Source organism: Pungitius pungitius, chromosome 17 (assembly GCF_949316345.1).
Source record: "Pungitius pungitius chromosome 17, fPunPun2.1, whole genome shotgun sequence".
Taxonomy (NCBI): Eukaryota; Metazoa; Chordata; class Actinopteri; order Perciformes; family Gasterosteidae; genus Pungitius; species Pungitius pungitius.
Window position 1 is genome coordinate 10,354,915 of NC_084916.1, and position 21,373 is coordinate 10,376,287.

The 21,373-nt window shown below is 47.7% G+C and overlaps 1 protein-coding gene across 2 annotated transcripts; it reads left to right on the plus strand.

Annotated features, from left to right (window-relative positions):
• cap2 (cyclase associated actin cytoskeleton regulatory protein 2) lies at window positions 1-21,275 on the plus strand. 2 transcript variants are annotated; one of them, XM_037474283.2, is made up of 13 exons: window positions 1-205; window positions 3,488-3,615; window positions 3,727-3,827; window positions 4,958-5,035; window positions 13,451-13,594; window positions 14,299-14,384; window positions 14,838-14,943; window positions 18,752-18,932; window positions 19,157-19,320; window positions 19,432-19,555; window positions 19,645-19,727; window positions 19,934-20,074; window positions 20,205-21,275. In XM_037474283.2, exons 2-13 carry the CDS (start codon window positions 3,498-3,500, stop codon window positions 20,286-20,288), a joined length of 1,410 nt encoding a protein of 469 aa, XP_037330180.2. In that variant the 5' UTR covers window positions 1-205; window positions 3,488-3,497; the 3' UTR covers window positions 20,289-21,275. The 2 variants fall into 2 exon arrangements, with proteins under 2 accessions (XP_037330180.2, XP_037330181.2); XM_037474284.2 differs by having other exon boundaries at window positions 1-190.
• Window positions 21,276-21,373: the final 98 nt, after the last annotated feature.

The window sequence follows — 21,373 nt, forward strand, 5'->3', positions numbered from 1 at the left end:
AAGCTCTGTCCGATGCTGCCACGTTGCCTGCCGGGTAAAGTGCTCGTCCTCCCCAGGAGGAGCTCCTGCGGCACTGAGTCACGGTGCTCGTCTCTGCGCACCGCGTCCGTGCAGCCGGGTGAGCGCGCGGGCTTCAGGGCGACCGATCGAGCGCAGCGCATCCGTAGACCCTCGAAGCGGAGCAGAGGAGGTGGGTGGGGTGGGGGTAAGTTGTTTTCTACCATGTCGTGTTTTTGTTCAATTTTGGTAGAGCCGAGGGGGAGGGGCAACGGCGCGTTAAACATCACCTCCACCCGCGCTTTTATTGAGTTTGTTTTTTGCCTTTAGCCTCGTTTGTGCGGTGTGGCGTTGCGCATCGGATTTGAGGGGCGGTGAGGGTCCTGTCAGCATGCCAGCAGTAAGCCATGTTTTATGGCGAGGCGTCATCTTTGGGGTGTGAGAGTTCCCGCGGGATGAGCACCTGTGGTCCGCCCACACCGTAACATGGATCTTAATGCGCGACACAAACTGTCGATGTTTGTCAAATCTCACCTAAAGGACCGTTTAGTTGTTATATTGGCTCCCCCCCCTCCTCCATATTGGAAGGTTGACAGAAAAACTTTGGTGAAACTCAACTTTTTTTTAAACACAACACAACTGCTTGCAAAAAAATAAGGAAATAAAAAGCAACTCATCTGCTGACGAAGACCACGTGACATGATTGAAATGTCCCAGACCGCTATGGACCCGACTGCTCCCATTCCCAGTCCATTTTAAATGGCCATATGTACAGCTGTAGCATACACACGGATATACTTTAGTCTGCTTGTACAGTGTAGCACAAGCCCTTGACACCTACATTAGACCTACATTAGACCTACATTTGGTTATTCGTGACATTTCCTTATATCTTACAGTGGGTCCATAGCAGCAGGCTGCGGCCCAATATAGCCCCACAGATCAGATACCAGGTCACAGGGTTCACAGGACGCAGGCTGGTCACAAGTGTGCTTTCTCAGCTGTTGGTTGGGGTCCTGTATGTGGCAGACGCTGTGGCCCACCTGTCTGCTGGAACAGAGGGAGGAATGTGTTCACTTACTGGGTTCTACTAATGTCTACTCCACTCATCCGAAATGCATCCGTGGAATAATTACTTTGGCTACAAACACTTGTTGTTTGTTTGTCGTTGTACATCGTTTGTAAGCCATTGATGGTTCAATCCACTTCTCTCTTCTGTTCCTGGGATCAAAAAACTAATGAACTACTGCTAATGTATTTATTCATAATTGGTTAATAAGGGGTCTTACCAGAGGTGGGAACAAGTCACTGTTAGGCAAGTCACAAGCAAGTCTCAAGTCATTGCCCTCGAGTCCCGAGTCAAGTCGAGTCAAAGACGAAGCAAGTCCCAAGTCGAGTCACAAGTCACAGCCAACAAGTCTCAAGTCGAGTCACAAGTCGTACCATTTTAGTTTCGAGTCATTTCGAGTCCTTTTATTATAGTGGGGACGGGGAACCCTGGGTGATGGTGCGCTGCCTCACAGACCTAGACTACGAAGGGAAGGGTAATGGTGGATCGACTGTGACTGTGTTATAGTGCTGTAACGCTCACCCCAATGCTGCAGCGTAAATAAGGAGGCGATGACTGGCTTGCAACTCCGCTGCATTTATTTATATAAAACAACTCAACTTCGGTCACTTGGCCGTCACCGCCGAACGAACACTTCCGCATACACGGCCCCCCAAAACTCGGGTTGTCTCGCGTAACTACAGCTGGTAACGGAGCATAACGTGAACACATGCAACATCTGCATAACTGATTAACTAATAACTTTAACTCAGCTCATTACACTACTTTAAAACGGACGTTGGGATAATGTTGGCGAGGATTTCCATCGGAGTCTGAATCCGGGTTCAAAAATCCCGATTTTTGTAACCATGAACGAGCTGTCTCGTTGATACGGTCAAATGGACTGCAGTGATTGGATGTTGTGCAGGCAGCGCGCGCTCTCTGCATTCAGGTGGCGCACATTTTTTTGACAGATGCAGATAAACAGAGCGGCGCGGTGGTGTGAAAATGTTTTCCCCCAGTTTTCATGGGAAGTAGCAAGTCTTCTCGAGTCAAAGGGCTCGAGTCCAAGTCAAGTCACGAGTCATCGGTATTCAAGTCCAAGTCGAGTTGCAAGTCTTTGTACGTTTTGTCGAGTCGAGTCTCAAGTCATCAAATTCATGACTCGAGTCTGACTCGAGTCCAAGTCACATGACTCGAGTCCACACCTCTGGGTCTTACAACAATCAATCCAATCTGTGGATGTAAATAATATAAATTTGTCGATAAGAAGATGTATTTAATTTCAGACACGGTGCCGCACTTTTTGCATATGTTCAAACGACAATACTCACTCTAAAAATGGACGAAATGTGAAACATTTTATATGCTGCTCCAGCCGATTGAGCTCTCCAGGTTTCGGGCTGTGGTGACCCGGAGGGCAGGAATAGCAGCTGAGTCCTGCGACTGTCATCTGGCACGTCTGAGTGGTTTCTCACAGGCTCACAGCCTGGTTCATGTGATGCCTCCTGTTGTGTTTTTATGGATCATTTGGAAAGTGACTAAAACAGAATACAGCTCACACCATTGGATTGTTTGTTGGACAGGAAGGTAGCGGGTGTCAGATTAGGAAGTGTGTGTTACCTAGCAGTAGTTTGCGCAAACATGCGTAGGGTTGCTGGATTGAATTACACTCTGTTGACTAATTGCCTGCATTGCCCCATGGCGAGGCATATGGCTGGTCAGTGTGAGTGGAAGAGATACGATGTGTTTCAGTGGGATTCGGTTACGGCTGGAGGTTCATCTCATAGTGGTGAGATGAACTTGACAACAGTGTCAGCACATTTCAGCTGAGTTTGGATACAGCCTGTATAATTATGTCTGTTGAATGTCCAATACAAATTACAGATTACTTGCAGTTTATTAATTGTTTGGATTTTTTCAGAAGTCTGTGGTTGTATATTATTATTCGTATATATCAATTTGATCCTTTATTTCATTTCATTTTCATCAAAACAAAAACCCATTTGATTTGACTTAAAAATGACTTCTACATTCATTCCACTGCACCCAATTCTGTCTGTCCTCTCTGTATGGCTCCAGTCTCTGTCCTTTCTTAATCTAGTTGTGTGACACATTCATGTGTTCACGGCAGAGGTGGCAGAGCGCCAGATGGCTTTAACAGGGACCCCACTTCATTGGCCACATTTAGTTTCTCTCTGCAATGATATGTGCCAGCTATTTGAAAACAGGGGGCCGCGGCGTGGGAACTTTAAGCAGGGATTAAGCCCTCACAAGTCATCCTCTGCTCAGGACCCATGTGCTGATCTCTTATCTGCCCGTTCAGAAGGGGGAAACACTTTTTATTGTGCCATCAATGAAGTGAACCAACGTACTATATCACAAAACAAATACCCAAGATTAGAGAGCTCACAGCTTGAGAAACCACTCTTTTGTTTCTAGGTCTGTCACCATGGAAGGATTAGTGGAGCGGCTGGAGCGAGCTGTGACTCGCCTGGAGAAGATGTCCATCACCATGCAGGCGGCCAGCGGCATCGCCAACGGCGACTGTGCCAACGGCATCGATGGAGGCAAGTGTGCGCCTCAATCAAGACGTAGTACCACAACACGCCAAGGCAAGGCAATGGATGAAATGAAGAGAAAGCTCAACTAAGAGCAGCCGTTTCTCTGTGTTTCTCCAGGTTCCTCTCGGTGTGTGGAGGCCTTTGACGTCCTACTTAGAGGTCCGTTGTCAGAGTACCTGAACTGCAGCCGGGCCATAGGAAGGGAGGTGGAGAAACACGTAGGTTGCGTTTGATTCGCCCACTGTATCCTCTCCAAAGGCTTTAGTCTTACTGTCCAGCTGCCAAAATCCCAATAAAGCACACCCATTTTACATACTTTGGTCAGTGAGGAGTTTTTAAACAAGATCCATCCAAGTCCCTCAACTTAGTGGAAGGGAAGTACTACTTTGTGAAGTACCTGCTTAACTCCTTGTGTAACCCCAGACGGTGCCCTCGGTTCTAAATTGTGTTCGGTTAAGTACCTGTACTTGCAATATAAAGGTGAGTTGCTCACAGGATTTAGCATCCTCTCTAAAGGAGCACAGATACTAGTGGAGCAACGAGTGCAGTCTGCCTGTGTCAGCTTTTATTTTAGTTATAAACCAACATTTATTGTCCTGCTTTAGTTTCAGCTTACATTGATACTGGAAAACTGCACAGTAGAGATGTTAGTGTATGGGAGGGTCATGATCCAAGCTTTCATGTCCTCCACGAAGCCAAGAACGGGAGTGTGGCTGAACTTTGACCATACATTTTTTTGAAACACTAGTGGACCACCTTTTCTTTTTTGGTAATGACATCTACTCCCATTAGGACTGTGAGTGTGTTTTCTGGTCAGTTGGCAATGATAGCACTGTTATGTCCTTTAATAAATCCAGAACACAAGAGTAAAGGCAGGCCCAAAGAAATCACAGCTAAAAGTCCCCTTGTATTTCTTCCTTTGTACCTTGAGAGAAGATCTCTACCTCCATGTAACATCCCTGAACAGGGTGAGAAGGAGGGGGAGTACGAGAGCCAGAGGTAGTTTCTTTAAGTTTACAGAGCTCCTTTTATGGACAAAGCCTCCCTGGTGGTTCCCTTGGCCCGAGACTGAAGGTCTCAAACACACACAGGACACAGCTGGTGGGGACAAAACCAAGCTGTGTGTGTGTGTGTGTGTGTGTGTGTGTGTTATTAAGCTTTGTTTTCATGCCAAAGACACATTCATTTTCGGCCTAGATTTCAAACATGAGAAAATAAAATACTTTTTTTTCATTGCACTGTTGCAACATTGCCTTTACAAGCATACATCATATTGTTACATTCAGCTTCTCACATTCCCTGTATTAAAACACTAACCTGTTTCACTTTGCTCCTTTATGACCTTCAGGCGGACATGGTCAACAACGCACTGCAGGATCAGAGAGCTTTTCTCAAGATGGCCGCCGCGCACCAGGAACCTGCACAGGTACTGCTGCAAATTCACTCAAGAGTGAACCTGATATGTCAGGTTTATATCAGTGTTCGACCTTTGATGACATCATTTAATGAACAATAAAATTACTTTAGAAATATATTTCAAAGTAACATGATTATAATTGACTGGGATACCAGCTTTCACTCAACTGCTGCAAAGTGATGCTCAGTGTAACTCTCACAACACTCCGTACCAAACTGCATCCAACGTTTCCCATCCAACATAGAGAGCGCCGTGTCAGTCTAGTTCCCCCCCTCTTGTGTTCCCCAGCAGACCGGGCTGTTCACAGAGGGATTACGCTGATCTTTGACTAAGAAAATGCCAATACAACACATTCCCAACATGATCACGTATAGAGACGGGGGAGGGAGGGGGACCGACTTTGTGGCTGTGTGTGTGTGTGAGAGAGAGAAAGCTGATATGATATCATCCCATTGGCCTTCTGTTTGTATTGTGTGTGTGTGTGTGTGTGTGTGTGTGTGTGTGTGTGTGTTACAGGGCTTGTAGAGCCCACCAGGAAGTGATTACTCCCTATCTGTTAGGACATTGGTCAAGAGGCTGTGAAAAGAGCATTCAGTGATTGTCAGAAATGCAAACAAGGAAGGAGTGAGTGTTTTACAGAGAGATGGATGGAGCCAAGAGAGGTGAAGATGATGTTTACGACTTGCCAATGACATGTAATCAGAAAACACTATATCCTTTTAAATTAAGGTTAATTAGGTTGAAAGGTGTGCGAGGCGTTCATGTTCAACACTAAAAAGCGTGATTAAAATAATATGTTCTGAGTAAACTCATTGTCCAGTTGAGACTAGTGGTGCTGAGGCTTAGTTCTCTATTCACAGTCAACATGACCCATTAACCCTTCAATGTACACACGCACACGCGCACACACACACGCACACAAACACACACATACAACTATCATTAGTGCAACCCCTGTCCTGTCGACCTCACTCATTCATGCCTATATCTGTAGTCCACAATGCAGAGCAGGCATATGAGCAAAAGTGTGTGTGGCCAGACTCACGCGCACACACGCACACACAGATAACAAACCTCTGGCCTTTCTCTGCAGTGCAGCCCCCGTTGTGCTCTCTGACTTTTTATGGGCATGTTCTATATTTGAGCCTGTGTGTGTGTGTGTGTGTGTATGAGTGTGTGTGTGAGAAAGAGAAAGTTAGAGTGAAATAAAGTAAGCCTCTCTCTCATGTGACCTCAAGTTGGCCTGTTAGCGTTGTGTGTCTGGCAGTTCAGACACACTGTAGACTTGCACAGTTACAGTCGTTCTCCCATTGTCGCCCTCCACCTTTGATCCAATGCTTGTTTAGCGAGTCAAGGCTCGGACGCTGTGCTTTTGCAACACACTGCACTTCAAATAATTTGAGCCAAAGTTTTTGAACCTTTTGTCGGCTCTGTGTCCCTGCCTCCGCTGACGTCTTATCCATGCAGCCACATGGAAGTCTATATTTGCATTTAGAAACATCAATAAGGATTCACGTCATTCTGTTAATCTAAGTTCAGAAATGATCCACTATGTAAACTAGTTCAGATGCAGAAGTCAATGTGAGCAATGATGTCATAAGTCTGTGACTTTAAAAACCTGCTTTAGTTAAGTTTTATATTGAATTGAGTAATACTGTCTTTGTGATAAGCCAACTGCTTCATGAAGCTGCCCAATTGTTTGCAATTTTGCTTCCAGCAAGAAGAAACACTCGTTTGAATTAAAACCATGAATTACAACATGTTAGTTGTAGAGGTGCTGGTAGCCAGGCCAGCTGTCTGAGATGGGCTGCCCAATCAAAATCTAGGAATTAATTAATTATTGTAGCCTCTCTGGAGCTGGCAAATTGCTGAAGGGAAAATATGAAGAGGTGTGTAACAACTGGGTTACTATAGGGGGGAACGGAATGACCCACAGACACTGGTTCACCGTCGGAAATCGTTTTTATTGTTGTCTCTCCGGCTTGCTCTCGCCTCCACCAACCCTCTCACTCGCTCCCGTCCCTCTTAAGTAGACCGGGAAGCATTCATTCAATTGTTCTCAGCTGGAGGTTCATCACCTCCAGCTGTCACCATTCCCCGAGCCACTCCCCCTCTTTCTCCCTCTGCAGCCGAGCCGAAACCACGCCCGCCACCACATACCCCCACCGCCCGACTTAGGCCGGGGAGCCGTCCGGCCTAGCTTACTCCCCCCCCCCTCCCTCCAGAGGGCGAGAGAGGAAGTCCGCCACGACCATCTGCGTCCCCGGCCTATGGACCACCTTGAAGTTAAAGGGCTGCATGGCCAGATACCACCGAGTGATCCGGGCGTTAGTATCCTTCATGCGGTGGAGCCATTGGAGCGGGGCGTGGTCCGAACAGAGGGTGAATGGGCGTCCCAGGAGGTAGTAGCGCAGGGAGTCCACCGCCCACCGGATGGCCAGGCACTCCTTCTCCACCGTGCTGTACCTGGCCTCCCTCTCCGACAGCTTCCGGCTGATGTAAACCACGGGGCGGTCGACCCCCCCCACCTCCTGGGACAAAACGGCCCCCAGCCCTCTGTCCGATGCGTCGGTCTGCAGGACAAAAGGGAGAGAAAAGTTAGGTGTGTGGAGGAGCGGCTCCCCACAGAGAGTCTGCTTCACAGTCTCAAACGCCCGCTGGCACTGCTCCGACCACTGGACCGGATCTGACGCACCTTTCCGGGTCAGGTCGGTCAAGGGGCTGGTGAGGTCCGCAAAGCCGGCGATGAACCGTCTGTAGTAACCTGCCAGCCCCAAAAACCGCCTCACCTCTTTTTTCGTCTTGGGGCGTGGGCAGGCCGCAATAGCTGCCGTCTTGTCTACCTGAGGGCGCACCTGCCCCCCCCCCAAGTGGTACCCCAGATACCGTACCTCCCTCCGTCCAACTGCACACTTCCCCGGGTTGGCGGTGAGCCCGGCCCGCCTCAGCGACGCCAGCACCGCGTCCACCCGCCGCACATGCTCCGCCCAGGTGGTGCTGTGGATGATTACGTCGTCCAGGTACGCAGCTGCATATGCGGCGTGCGGACGCAGCACCTTGTCCATGAGGCGCTGGAATGTGGCCGGGGCACCGAACAAGCCAAAGGGAAGCATGGTAAATTGGTACAAACCATACGGAGTGGAGAAAGCCGTTTTCTCTTTGGACTCTGACGACAGGGGAATCTGCCAGTAGCCCTTAGTCAAATCCAGGGTCGTAAAGAAACGTGCAGTGCCCAGCCGGTCCAGGAGTTCGTCGACCCGGGGCATTGGGTAGGCATCGAATCGTGATACGTTATTCACCTTGCGATAGTCCACGCAGAACCGCACGGCCCCATCTTTCTTGGCCACCAGAACGATGGGGCTGCACCAGGCGCTGTTGGACTCTTCTATTACTCCCATCTCCAACATAGCCGCCAATTCTTCCCGAACTACTTTTCTTTTGTGTTCGGGCAGTCTGTAGGGTCGTGACCTCACAGTAACACCCGGGGGAGTCTCGATTCTGTGCATTATCAGGTCGGTCCGGCCTGGCAGGGGGGAGAACACATCAGCAAACCGCTTCTGCAACTGGGCCACGTCTGCCCTCTGGTCCTCAGAGAGCCGGGCCTCACACGGGAGCGGGGTGGGATTGGCCGCTTTTGGCACCTCCGGCCCCAGGTCCTCTCTTTCCGATACTGTGGAAATCAGAGAAACAGACTCCGCCTCCCTCCAGGCTTTCAGGAGGTTCAGGTGGTATATTTGTGTAGCACCGCCCCTGTCAGACCGCACCACCTCATAATCGACATCCCCCACCCGGCGTGTGACCTCGAAGGGCCCTTGCCACTTAGCCAGGAGTTTTGAGTTGGAAGAAGGAAGTAATACAAGTACCTTTTCTCCCGGTGTGAATTCTCGCAGCCTGGCTCCTCTGTCGTACAGCCGTTGTTGTCGTTCCTGGGCCTGGAGCAAATTCTCCCGTGACATCCTACCCAGTGTGTGGAGCTTTGCTCTCAGGTCCAGGACGTATTGGATCTCGTTCTTACCGGGGCTCGGACCTTCCTCCCAGCTTTCTTTAATAAGGTCCAGCACCCCTCTTGGTGATCTGCCAAACAAAAGTTCAAAGGGAGAAAACCCGGTGGAGGCCTGGGGGACCTCCCGAACTGCAAACAGCAGAGGATCAAGCCATTGGTCCCAATTACGTTCATCTTCGCTAATAAATTTACGGATCATAGACTTCAGCGTCCTATTCATACGTTCCACCAACCCGTCAGTCTGGGGATGGTAAACGCTTGTGCGGACCGACTTAATGCCTAGTAACCCGTAAAGTTCTCTCAGTGTGCGCGACATGAACGAGGTGCCCTGGTCTGTTAGAATCTCTTTCGGGATTCCAACCCGGGAGATGACCTGAAACAGAGCCTGCGCGACGCTCTTTGCAGAGATATTGCGCAATGGCACTGCCTCCGGATATCGTGTTGCGTAATCCATGAGGACCAACACAAAGCGATATCCGCGTGAGCTCCGGTGAAATGGCCCGATTAAATCCATGCCGATTCGCTCGAACGGAACCTCCACCAAAGGCAGAGGCCGCAACGGGGCCCTCGGAATGGCTGGTGAATTGACTAACTGACATTCCGGGCAGGACGCACACCAGCGGCGCGCGTCTCCCCGGATGCCTGGCCAATAAAATCGGGTCATTATCCGGTCTAGTGTCTTCCCGTATCCCATGTGACCCGCCATCGGATTATAATGAGCCGCCTGGAAAATCATTTCCCGGCGGCTTTTCGGCACCAGCAACTGGGTGTTTTCCTCCCCCGACCGAGTGTCACGACTCACTCTATACAGCCTGTCCCTAATCAACGAAAAGTGCGGATACGACTGTGCTGCGTCAGGGCGCACCAGATGACCATCAATTTTTATCACTTGGTCGTAGGCTGAGCGTAGAGTATCGTCACGAGACTGCTCGAGTGGAAAATCTTCCATGGAGCGGAACTCGGGAACCGCCGGAGTCTCCACGGGAGGCTCCGCCGGTTCCCCCTCCCCCTCGGCAGCGTCGGACGACCTCGCGTCACCGCTGAGCACCGCACACGTACCGCATATCCCTGTCGGCCGTGAACGCACCCCCGCAGCCTGCCCCATTAGTGTGTTAAATCCCTCCCAATCCGTTCCCAAAATTACGGGGTGCGTCAGGTGGGAGCTAACCGCGACCTTTATCCTATATTTTTTTCCCCTGGACCTAAGTTCTACGGATATCATGGGATACTCGTGAATGTCCCCGTGCACACACCTAATCCTCACCCGCGATGCCTCCACCAATGCCCCGGGCCGAACCAGGCTCTGATGGATCATAGACTGTGAACAGCCCGAATCAATCATCGCCTGGCGTATACCCCCCTGGATTCTTACCGGAACGCGGTACGTCGCTCCCGGGCCGGGGGAGGGTGCTGGGGCGCCGGCAACCCGGATCACCTGCCCCACCTCCATCAGCGGGCAATCTCTCCGGAGGTGTCCCGGCTGCCCGCACCTCCAGCACGCCTGCCCTGGCGTTTGAGACACTCCCCGTGGGTTGGGAATGGCGCCGCCGTCTGCTGCTGCCCGTGGGTAGTATGCCGGGGGGACCGCGGCCTGTCGCGGGGCCGGTGTGGGTCGCTCCGCTGGCCCCGGCTGCACTCCCCGTGGGTTGGGAATGGCGCCGCCGTCTTCTCCTGTCCGTGGGTAGTATGCCGGGGGGAACGCGGCCTGTCGCGGGGCCGGTGTGGGTCGCTCCGCTGGCCCCGGCTGTCTTCCTCCCCCGCTGGGATGCACCGCCAGATGGTCCTCGGCCAGGGTAACCGCCGCCTCCACGGTCGGGGGTCGGTGACACTGCACCCACGCCGCCGTCCGTTCCGGGAGCCCCGCCATCAGCTGCTCTAACACCACCTTTTCCACTACGGCCTGCGCCCCCCCCCGGCCCGTTCGGGAGCAACCATCTGGCCGCGGCGTCCAGGAGCCGCTGTCCGTATGAAAACGGCCGGTCCTCCGGCCCCAGCCTGGCCTCGCGAAACCGGCGGCGGTGGTCCTCCGGGAGCAGTCCCAGCCTGTCTACCACGGCCTTCCGGATGGCCGCATACTCCCGTCGTGCCGCCGGTGGGAGTCCCATGGCCGCCGTCTGCGCTTCCCCCGTCAGGAGCGGTAACAGCCGCACCGGCCACTCGTCCTCCGGCCAGCCACACGCCTCCGCCGTCGCCTCGAAGGCCTCCAGGTATGTCTGGACGTCATCCTCCGTTGTCAGCCGGTGGAGTGTCAGCCCGGCCAACGCCGCCATCCCGGGCGCCGGCGGGGGTGCGGCGGGCCGCCCCACGAGCTGCTCCAACACCTGGGCTTGTCTCCCCACCTGGGCTTGGAGCGCCCCCAGGAACCGACGGTTGGTCTCCGCCTGGTCGCGCTGGACCGCCGCCAGCTCCCCGATCATCCGGCCCAGCGCCACAAACGGTTGGGTCGGCATCTCCTGCGTTTTGTCGTCCATCATTGTCCCCCCTCCCCGTTGGGCGCCACTGTAACAACTGGGTTACTATAGGGGGGAACGGAATGACCCACAGACACTGGTTCACCGTCGGAAATCGTTTTTATTGTTGTCTCTCCGGCTTGCTCTCGCCTCCACCAACCCTCTCACTCGCTCCCGTCCCTCTTAAGTAGACCGGGAAGCATTCATTCAATTGTTCTCAGCTGGAGGTTCATCACCTCCAGCTGTCACCATTCCCCGAGCCACTCCCCCTCTTTCTCCCTCTGCAGCCGAGCCGAAACCACGCCCGCCACCACAAGGTGATTCCTGTTTGGATTTGATGCTAGTGTGTAATCTTGGCAGAATATTTTCAGGTTACAGTGCACTTGGGAATACAGCTATATTTGTGTCTCCTCTCACTGAGCAGCATGATTGAGTGAGGGGAAGTCCAGGGACTCACAGAATACAAGTCCTACTCTCAATGGGAGCCGCAAGGACTCGGTTGCGATGTGGAAAGAGACAGGTGGTTGTAATGGACGCTATTGGATGGCAGAGAATGTGTCTTTGCTCTTTATTAATTTTCACATAAAATATAGTGCTGAAAGTATCATTTGATTTATCTGTTAGTTGAATCTACCATTCTAACCATTTTTAATTAACAATTAGTTCTATTATTATTATTTTCAAGCAAAAATGCTGTATATGCTGATTCCGACTTAAATCTCAAGATTTAATTATTATTTATTGTGTAAACTGAATATTTCAAGGTCATAGTTTAAGTGGTAATTTTACAGGATCTTTGCACATTTGATAGACAATTCAGAATTAATAATCTTCTGTATAATCAGTAAATTAAATACTTTTTATTGTTTCTATTCTTGTTACCTCAAATCACCCTCATCATCCATTTGTGCTTAGTAAACCCAGTATGGTCGCTGCATTGGAGAGGGGAGATAAACTGCTTTGAATCTCCTCGCACACACATATTAGATGGATTTAGATCAGGGAACGGAGCGTCTACCTCAGCTTATCGAGATCATGTGCAAATCATTGGAAGAGGAATTTTTTTGGGGGGGGGGAAAGGAGAACATCTACCTCTGCTACTTTGCACGCAGGCGTATACAGCACTGTGTCCCACCTACAGTCTATGAGTACTATACAAAGAATACTTTTAAATGTTTAAACACACACACCTTGGCACACAAATGGAGTAAACCCAGCACTTCGCAGCTAGAGATACTTCACCACACATCAGGTTACCGACATACTCTTGGCTTATCTCAATGCTACTTCAGTATCGGAGCGTGTTCTGCAGCTTCTCATCTGAATGAAGAAACACTCTTGTCACATTAACAGTAAATGTTTCCCATAGCAGCTGGTTCACTCCAGATCAGAAGGAGAAAACTGCAGCAGCAATTCCCCAAATGAAACATTGTGTTCCTGGGTCTATGTGTGCGGGTCCATGTGTGATAGGTAAACTGTAAACACTAGAGGAGCAGTATGCCTTACAAGGCCAGAGGGATCTCCCCATGAACAGAGGAATGTCTCAAGAACGAGGCGACGGGGAGGGCAGCCGAGAGCTGGGAGACGGGCTATACTGTTGCTGGGATCTGGAAGATCCGATGGAAAAAAGCTCCGGCTAATAAAATGAGTTGCTGTCCTGTAGCCTAGTTTAGGAATTACTGACTGGCAGCGAGACACACCTGGGTATGGTCGGGAGGGGAAACAACGTTGGAGTTGTAAAAACTAAAGCATCTAAGCTATGTCGAAGGAGAAAGAGGCCGTTGTGTTTCGCTAAAGAAGTTATCTAACTGGTGTTCTTGCTCCCGGGGCTTTTTGTGATTTGATTTTAAACCAACGTGTTGTTTAAAAGTCCAAATTTCCTACCGCTCCACTTTGTTCTTTCATCTCGACCCACTCGTCTCTCCCGCTGACACCTCCTTCTGCTCGTTCTAATAACTTCTTCCTCTGCAGACGGAGTTGCACGACTTGCTGAAGCCGATTTCGGGTCACATCCAGGAAATCCAGAGCTTCCGCGAACGAAACCGCGGCAGCAGCCTCTTCAACCACCTGTCAGCCGTCAGCGAGAGCATCCCCGCCCTCGGCTGGGTGGCCGTGGTAAGGAAGAGAATACACACACAAATAAAAAGAGGAAAACACATTTAAGAACAGGCGTTTCATATGAAAACCAATAAAAATCACATAAACACATGTATATAAATGGATGATGGACACCAAAGTAGACTAAGACGATTTGTAATCCAAAGTAAAATGTCATGTCATCAAAGAAAGGAGTCGTAGAGGGAGATTCATTTTCTCCTTAGACATTAATCCTCTATATATTTACATATGTTTGCTGCTCAATTGATGCTCAGAATCTTACATACGGCTCCGTTGATTGCAATATTGCATCCTATTAACACATGAAGGATAGATTAGTATAACTAAACACAGCATACCATGTTTTAAATCCAGTATCCTCTCATCACTCTGTTTCTCGTCAGACTAAAACATTTTTTCTTCTTCTTGTTCTGTTGTTGAGGGATGAATATAATTTAGATTAAGATCGATGCTTTTCCACTTGGGTACTTAAAGAAAAACCCTCTCGAGCAGGCTCTGGTCAGTGTTCGTTGCTGTCAGAAAGGCACTTTTCCCTTCTTAATGACCTCTTCTGCGTTTTGCTCTTAAATGAAGACAAATGCTGCTGATGGACAAAAGCTTTTTTTTTTCAGACAATCGTATCAGAAGGTTTCGACTTCATAGTGCCTCCGCCACATTCACAATGAGTTAAGTCGCTTCTAATTACCTTTCATGCCTCTCAGAGTCAGAAGCCGGGTCCGTATGTGAAGGAGATGAACGATGCTGCAACCTTCTACACCAACAGAGTGCTGAAGGACTACAAGGAAACGTAAGTCTTTCTAATTCTATCAAAACCACAACAGCGATGATTAATTCATGCAGGATAAATCCTTTACTGCTGACACTATATACTATGCTATAAAGTAAACATGCAGACTAGTGTAATTCATCACAGGGAACGTTGAGTTTACGTTTTTTTTTTGTATTTAAAAGCAGCATCAATTACACTGAGACCAAAAAAAACTGAGCTTCAACAGTTTCTGTTCTTAAACTTCTTGGTTGTTTCATTTTGTGATATTTTTTTGTCCACCAAATAAAGCAACATGCAATATTCCAGAAAGATGCATCATGAGAAAGTTTGTCAGTAAATCACTTAAATTTTCATGATTTTCTGCTTTAACCCGTCCACTCGTCTCCTGTCTCCTGCACTCCCTCGATCTGCTGCGTCCCACCTTCCGTTTTCCTTTCATCTGACCATCACGTCTCTCGCCAACCTCCACAGGGACAGGCGTCACGTAGACTGGGTGCGCTCTTACCTTTCAATCTGGACCGAGATGCAGTCCTTCATCAAGCAGCACCACACCACAGGACTGGTGTGGAGCAAGAGTGTGAGTACAGATACTTTGCCTCCAAAAGTTAACACTTGCCATGAACTATGCATTACACCTGCAACAACTTGTTTATTATAATATCTGTATTCTCATCTAGTTTCCATTCACAGGCCTTGATATTTTTACATCAGAGCTCAGATTAACTCCTGCTATTTGCGTACACTTCCATTTTTAGTTATGCAGCAGCCAGTTACATAAATCACTGCAGAGAGCATGAATGAATGAATGAGCTTCTCGCCGGTAGCTGCACCCTGCGGTGTTCCATAGAGCTCCCAAAACCTCCCACACACACTTCTGTTTATGGATGTCAGCTCTGGGACTACTCTGCACTCACACTCACTAGATCCCAGAGATTGTGATGGCCCGCAACCAAATCCTTCCACACACACTTGACCTTTTTTTTCTCCTGGTTAGCTTGAAGGGTTTCTCATCTTTTTCAGTTATGGTGCAATTTCCCTCTTGAAGGAACAATTTTACTATTTAATTTTGTATAATTTGATTTAGATTTCGCTGTACATGACGGTAAAGTTTTGGAGAACAATTCCAGTATTATGTCTGTGTGTTTTTAGGGTAAACATGACTTTTTAATCAGAAGACAGGCTTCATTTTGCTCAGCATAAAGATTGATACGGACATTCCATCTTATTTAGTTAATTTCGCCATGCAAAATGGCACTGAAGATTTTCCCGGGCCGATTACATTTCAGACATATGCAGCGTGTTACCTCAATACTGGACTAATTATACAAATTGTAAACTTCATCAGATGCAATGTTGTTTCCCCGTGTATCAATTCTTTATGCCAAGTTACATATCTAAGTGGCTGTGAGCTGTAGCTTCTGCTCCAGTAACACTCCTGTCTCATCTAACTAGCATCACAACATTTTAAACAGCTCCTTTAACATCAAATGAGTAGGTCAAAACCTTAGGTGAAGCTAATGCTCGACAGCTGTGCATGCATTAAGAAACTTGAGAGCTTGCAGACGCTGTTCGTGTATCAGCTGTTGTCCCTGAAGTGAAATGACAGAGCTAAAGTGTGTGTGTGTGTGTGTGTGGGTGTGTGTGTACGTACAAGGACAGGAGTGTGTGGTACCAACAGGTGGTCCTCAGGGTTCACTTGAATGGAGGTTTTCTTCACAGAAACACCCCGACAAAGAGTCTGTGTGCACGTACAGCCTGAGCCGTAACATAAACTGCAGGGCTGGTGCCCCTTTAAAACAGCCGTCATCTGCTGATCAGATAGGGGTTTGGTGACACACTTATGCACCAACATGCACAGGCTGGCATATACACTCACCGGCCACTTTATTAGGTACACCTGTCCAACTGCTCGTTAACACTTAATTTCTAAGCAGCCAATCGCATGGCGGCAACTCAGTGCATTTAGGCATGTAGACATTGTCAAGACAATCTCCTGCAGTTCAAACCGAGCATCAGTATGGGGAAGAAAGGTGATTTGAGTGACTTTGAACGTGGCATGATTGTTGGTGCCAGAAGGGCTGGTCTGAGTATTTCAGAAACTGCTAATCTACTGGGATTTTCACGCACAACCATCTCTAGGGTTTACAGAGAATGGTCCGAAAAAGAAAAAACATCCAGTGAGCGGCAGTTCTGTGGGCGGAAATGCCTTGTTGATGCCAGAGGTCAGAGGAGAATGGCCAGACTGGTTCGAGCTGATAGAAGGGCAACAGTGACTCAAATAACCACCCGTTACAACCAAGGTGGGCATAAGAGCATCTCTGAACGCACAGTACGTCGAACTTTGAGGCAGATGGGCTACAGCAGCAGAAGACCACACCGGGTGCCACTCCTTTCAGCTAAGAACAGGAAACTGAGGCTACAATTTGCACAAGCTCATCGAAATTGGACAATAGAAGATTGGAAAAACGTTGCCTGGTCTGATGAGTCTCGATTTCTGCTGCGACATTCGGATGGTAGGGTCAGAATTTGGCGTCTACAACATGAAAGCATGGATCCATCCTGCCTTGTATCAACGGTTCAGGCTGGTGGTGGTGGTGTCATGGTGTGGGGAATATTTTCTTGGCACTCTTTGGGCCCCTTGGTACCAATTGAGCATCGTTGCAACGCCACAGCCTACCTGAGTATTGTTGCTGACCATGTCCATCCCTTTATGACCACAATGTACCCAACTTCTGATGGCTACTTTCAGCAGGATAATGCGCCATGTCATAAAGCTGGAATCATCTCAGACTGGTTTCTTGAACATGACAATGAGTTCGCTGTACTCAAATGGCCTCCACAATCACCAGATCTCAATCCAATAGAGCATCTTTGGGATGTGGTGGAACGGGAGATTCGCATCATGGATGTGCAGCCGACAAATCTGCGGCAACTGTGTGATGCCATCATGTCAATATGGACCAAACTCCCTGAGGAATGCTTCCAGCACCTTGTTGAATCTATACCACGAAGAATTGAGGCAGTTCTGAAGGCAAAAGGGGGTCCAACCCGTTACTAGCATGGGGTACCTAATAAAGTGGCCGGTGAGTGTAGAGGTGGCTTTACAACCACACACACAAACACACACTGCTAATCCCATTAGTCCATACGCTCCCGATCAGGCCTATGGCAAGAAGGAATTTTGAAAAAAAGACAGGAATCAAAATTATTTTCATTTATTTTTACAATTTGTCCCACTGAGTTGATAATGTTAGTCCTCTCGCTCCTGTAGGCCTCTGATCAGTTAAGTACATTCTGGATGAGAAAACCTTTGGGGTCAAGACTGTCCATCACAGCTTCACTTCATATCTCAAACTTAAGTTGTGAAATAGCTATCTACTAACAATCCTAAAATATAAATAACAAAAATAGAAGCAGCAGATTCCCAAATTTTAGAATCTGTATGAAGTGAGAATTTGGCATTTTAGCTTTAAAAATGACATCAATGATTTACCGATTATCAAAATAGTTTCCAATTACAATTAATTGGTACCAAAAGTCCCTTATAATTTAAGAATTCCCTCAAACAAAAATGCGCAGTGTTTCTCTGCTTCAGACAAATGTGTTGCATAGACCTGAACACAAACAAACACACAAGCAGCCATGAACACAAAGGAGCAGTCAGATGGTTTTACAGCCATGCATGAACACACACATGCTGCTTCTAATCCAGTGGCATGCGCTGAGCCGTTTAGTGTAACAGGTCCGCATTGTTCAGCAGTGATATTCACGACACATGTGCCTCCAGTCAAAGATCAAGTCGGCTCAGCTGTACCCAGAAGCGCGGAAAGTGACAGTTGAACTGCTGTGATAGGTGTGTGTGTGTGTGTCCGGCAGCTGTGCAAGGTCCTCAGACTGTGTGTGTGTGTGTCTGTGTGCCTGTGCTTCTGTTCATCGTATTAGTCAGTCGGTGGCCGTGCACTTTCACTTTACACAGCTCATCAGATCAACCAAAGTGGCTGTTCATTACAGACACATTGAGGTGGACTTGAGATGAACAGAACACTGATCATACAGACACTGTTCAAAGCTGTATTTAAATTCTAGCAAATATCCAAGTTTCCAAAGAGAGAGGGAACATTTCAGGTAGATTCATCTTTGTCAAATAATGCATGAGATGTCTTGAATATTGAAATTTGTTAAATTTTTGTGAGTTTGAATATTCTACCCAGTGAAAACATCACCAGAACAGGACATAATAACCTTCACCACGTCTAATGGAGCAAAGGCGAGCTTGAAGATATTTCTTGTGCTGTACTCCCCCTGCTGGAGAGATATGTTATCCACAAAAGAACTGCCTGTGGTGTGTGGTCTCTATCTGACATTTGCCTTTTTCTACCGTCCAGGGCCCCATCGCTCCTCCTCTTTTTGCGCGCCCCAGTGCTCCTTCCTGTCCTCCTCCGCCTCCTCCCCCCGGCCCTCCTCCGGTCTTCACTGATGATGACTCCCAGCCTCAGGCGGACAGAGCGGTGGCCCAACACTCTGAACTTTTTGCCCAGCTCAACCAGGGCATGGACATCACTAAAGGTGGGTTGGATAAAGGTTATACGATATGCATGAAAAGGACGTACTGTAGCTCCCGTTGATGACTCCTAGATGACTCATGCCCTGCGATATTTCTGTTAATGTCATGACAACGCACTGTTTTAAGCAATTATATTAAATAAATACAGAACATTTAAGGTCTGTAAGTTTTCTACTACATCCCTGCATGTGCATATGTCACTTCCCCTCATGTCTTCCACCTGTAGGTCTGAAGCATGTGTCGGATGAAAAGAAGACCCATAAGAACGCCAATCTGCGTTCGCATGCAACTGCGACCAAAACCAAGTCCCCAGGCACCGTAAACTCGCCCAGAGCAGCGGTCCAGAAAAAAAACCCTCTGCTGGAGCTCGAGGGGAAAAAATGGAGGGTGGTATGTGAAATGTCTTTCTTTCTTTTTAACGAAATATTAAGGAAGATATTATATACTCACCTGGTGGTAAGTCTTGTTTTATCGACTGAATCTGTCTCATTGTGGTTGCAGGAGAACTTTGAGCAGAAACACGACCTGACGATTGAGGAGACGCAGCTCTCACAAGTTGTCTACGTTTTTGGCTGCAACAACTCCACAGTGCAGATAAAGGGCAAAATAAACTCCATCATCATAGGTGAGCAGACGGAAGATAGACTGAGATGTTTTCATTTAAATTCATAATTTCGGATTCTGACTGTCTTAATGTGGGTTGAATCCCTTCAGACAACTGCAAGAAGTTGGGTTTGGTTTTCGAAAATGTCGTTGGGATTGTGGAGATCATCAACTCCAAAGGAATTCAGTTACAGGTGAGAAAAAACATTTATCGAACACATGGGCCGCAAAGGACTCTAAGTTCAGGGTTATCTATCTTGTATATAAACATATATCTAAAATTGGGAGGATTTCTGGTTTTAGGGCCTCTGAATGTCATTTGAATCAGTCGTTTGTTGTTGCTTTTTAATTCTGGGCCAATTGCGCCACACATGGGTAATTGCAAGATGTCCTTCTATAGGTGTTGGGAACAGTTCCCACCATTTCCATCAATACGACGGAGGGCTGCCAGGTGTACCTCAGCAAGGACTCCCTCCACTGTGACATCGTCAGTGCCAAGAGCTCTGAGATGAACATCCTGATTCCACAAGACGAGGAATATGTGAGTGTCTGGAATGATCTGGAAGTGTTGTCTCTGTAGATGTGTTAAGCCAGTTGTCCTCTGAATCTTACCTGTGTGTAGTTGTTGTTTCACAGTTGCATTCACGGTTGGTTTCTTGGTTATTCCACAGAGGGAGTATCCAGTACCGGAGCAGTTCAAGACCGTTTGGGACGGCTCTAAACTGGTGACAGAGCCTACTGAAATCGCAGGCTGATGATGCTTCATCTCCATCACCACCGGGTTGTCATTTTTTTTTTTTTTTTAGGATCTCTGTCCGAGATATAAAAGAGATTACTGCAACAAACTAACTTTTGGTCTACCTGTTGTTTCTGTATTTGTGACTCCATGTCTCTCTAGCACTTTGGAAATTGAGTGGGTGAGTAGGTTGATAGTCCAACTCGATAAAACACATCCCCACAGAAAAAATGGATTTCTTCTGGAGTCCCCAAAAAAGAAAGACCTATTAACCTTTTCTTAAATTTCTGTTCCATACCAAAAAAGGGATCTATGTGATAATATGTAACTGTTGAAATACAATCAATTATATGACAATATGCTAATGACTGTATTCAATCAATATTTACGGTATGAGTAAAAGCAGCATTTGGTCCACAGCAGTAAAAGTAACTTTATAAAAAAAGGCTAAAGATTACATAACATGCACGTAATTTCATTAAGTGCTCAGGCAGACAAACATGACTTACTTTGTATATTTTCATTTAATGAAGTGTATTTTAGAAATGCCTCATGTGTATAGTGAATGGTAGTCACTCGTCATGTAATTTCGCTGCACTTAATGAATGAAGATATGCCCCACTGCTCACTATGTTCTGCATCAATGGCCAATGTCAGTCTTGCTTGTGTTTGTATCGTAAAATCAATCAGGTCAGATGAACAGTGTCGGATTCTGTATCAGTTAATTCAACTTGAAATAATTAACCAATTACTTTCCCAGTTGTTTCTGTGAAAACGTAATGAGCACTGCATTTGTACTCCTTAAGAAAACTGTAGAAGTAACCTTCCCAATTGGGCACTTATTAGGCTCTTCACTACTTGGTACTAAGATGTAGCACATGGCACCACCATAAGATAAGGAAACACCAGTAAACACTACTAATGCTTTATAAAACTTTTAATTAACATTGAAGCAAATTGATTTAATTGTGTCATAATTTTTCAAATAAAATCAAAACCCTCCGTTCTTGATTTTTGCAAAGGGATTTGAAAGACATCAGCATCATAGACACCAGAACGAGAAGAAAAGTATGGTGTCAACAAAAAAAATACACATGGAACACC

What these genes read in the sequence shown, in the direction of transcription:
- cap2 (XM_037474283.2), top strand. Translation starts at nt 3,498, where the DNA reads ATGGAAGGATTAGTGGAGCGGCTGGAGCGAGCTGTGACTCGCCTGGAG. An exon ending in AGGGGAAAAAATGGAGGGTG is followed by an intron (nt 19,321 to 19,431) that starts GTATGTGAAATG and finishes TTGTGGTTGCAG; the next exon opens with GAGAACTTTGAGCAGAAACA. An exon ending in TTCCACAAGACGAGGAATAT is followed by an intron (nt 20,075 to 20,204) that starts GTGAGTGTCTGG and finishes GTTATTCCACAG; the next exon opens with AGGGAGTATCCAGTACCGGA.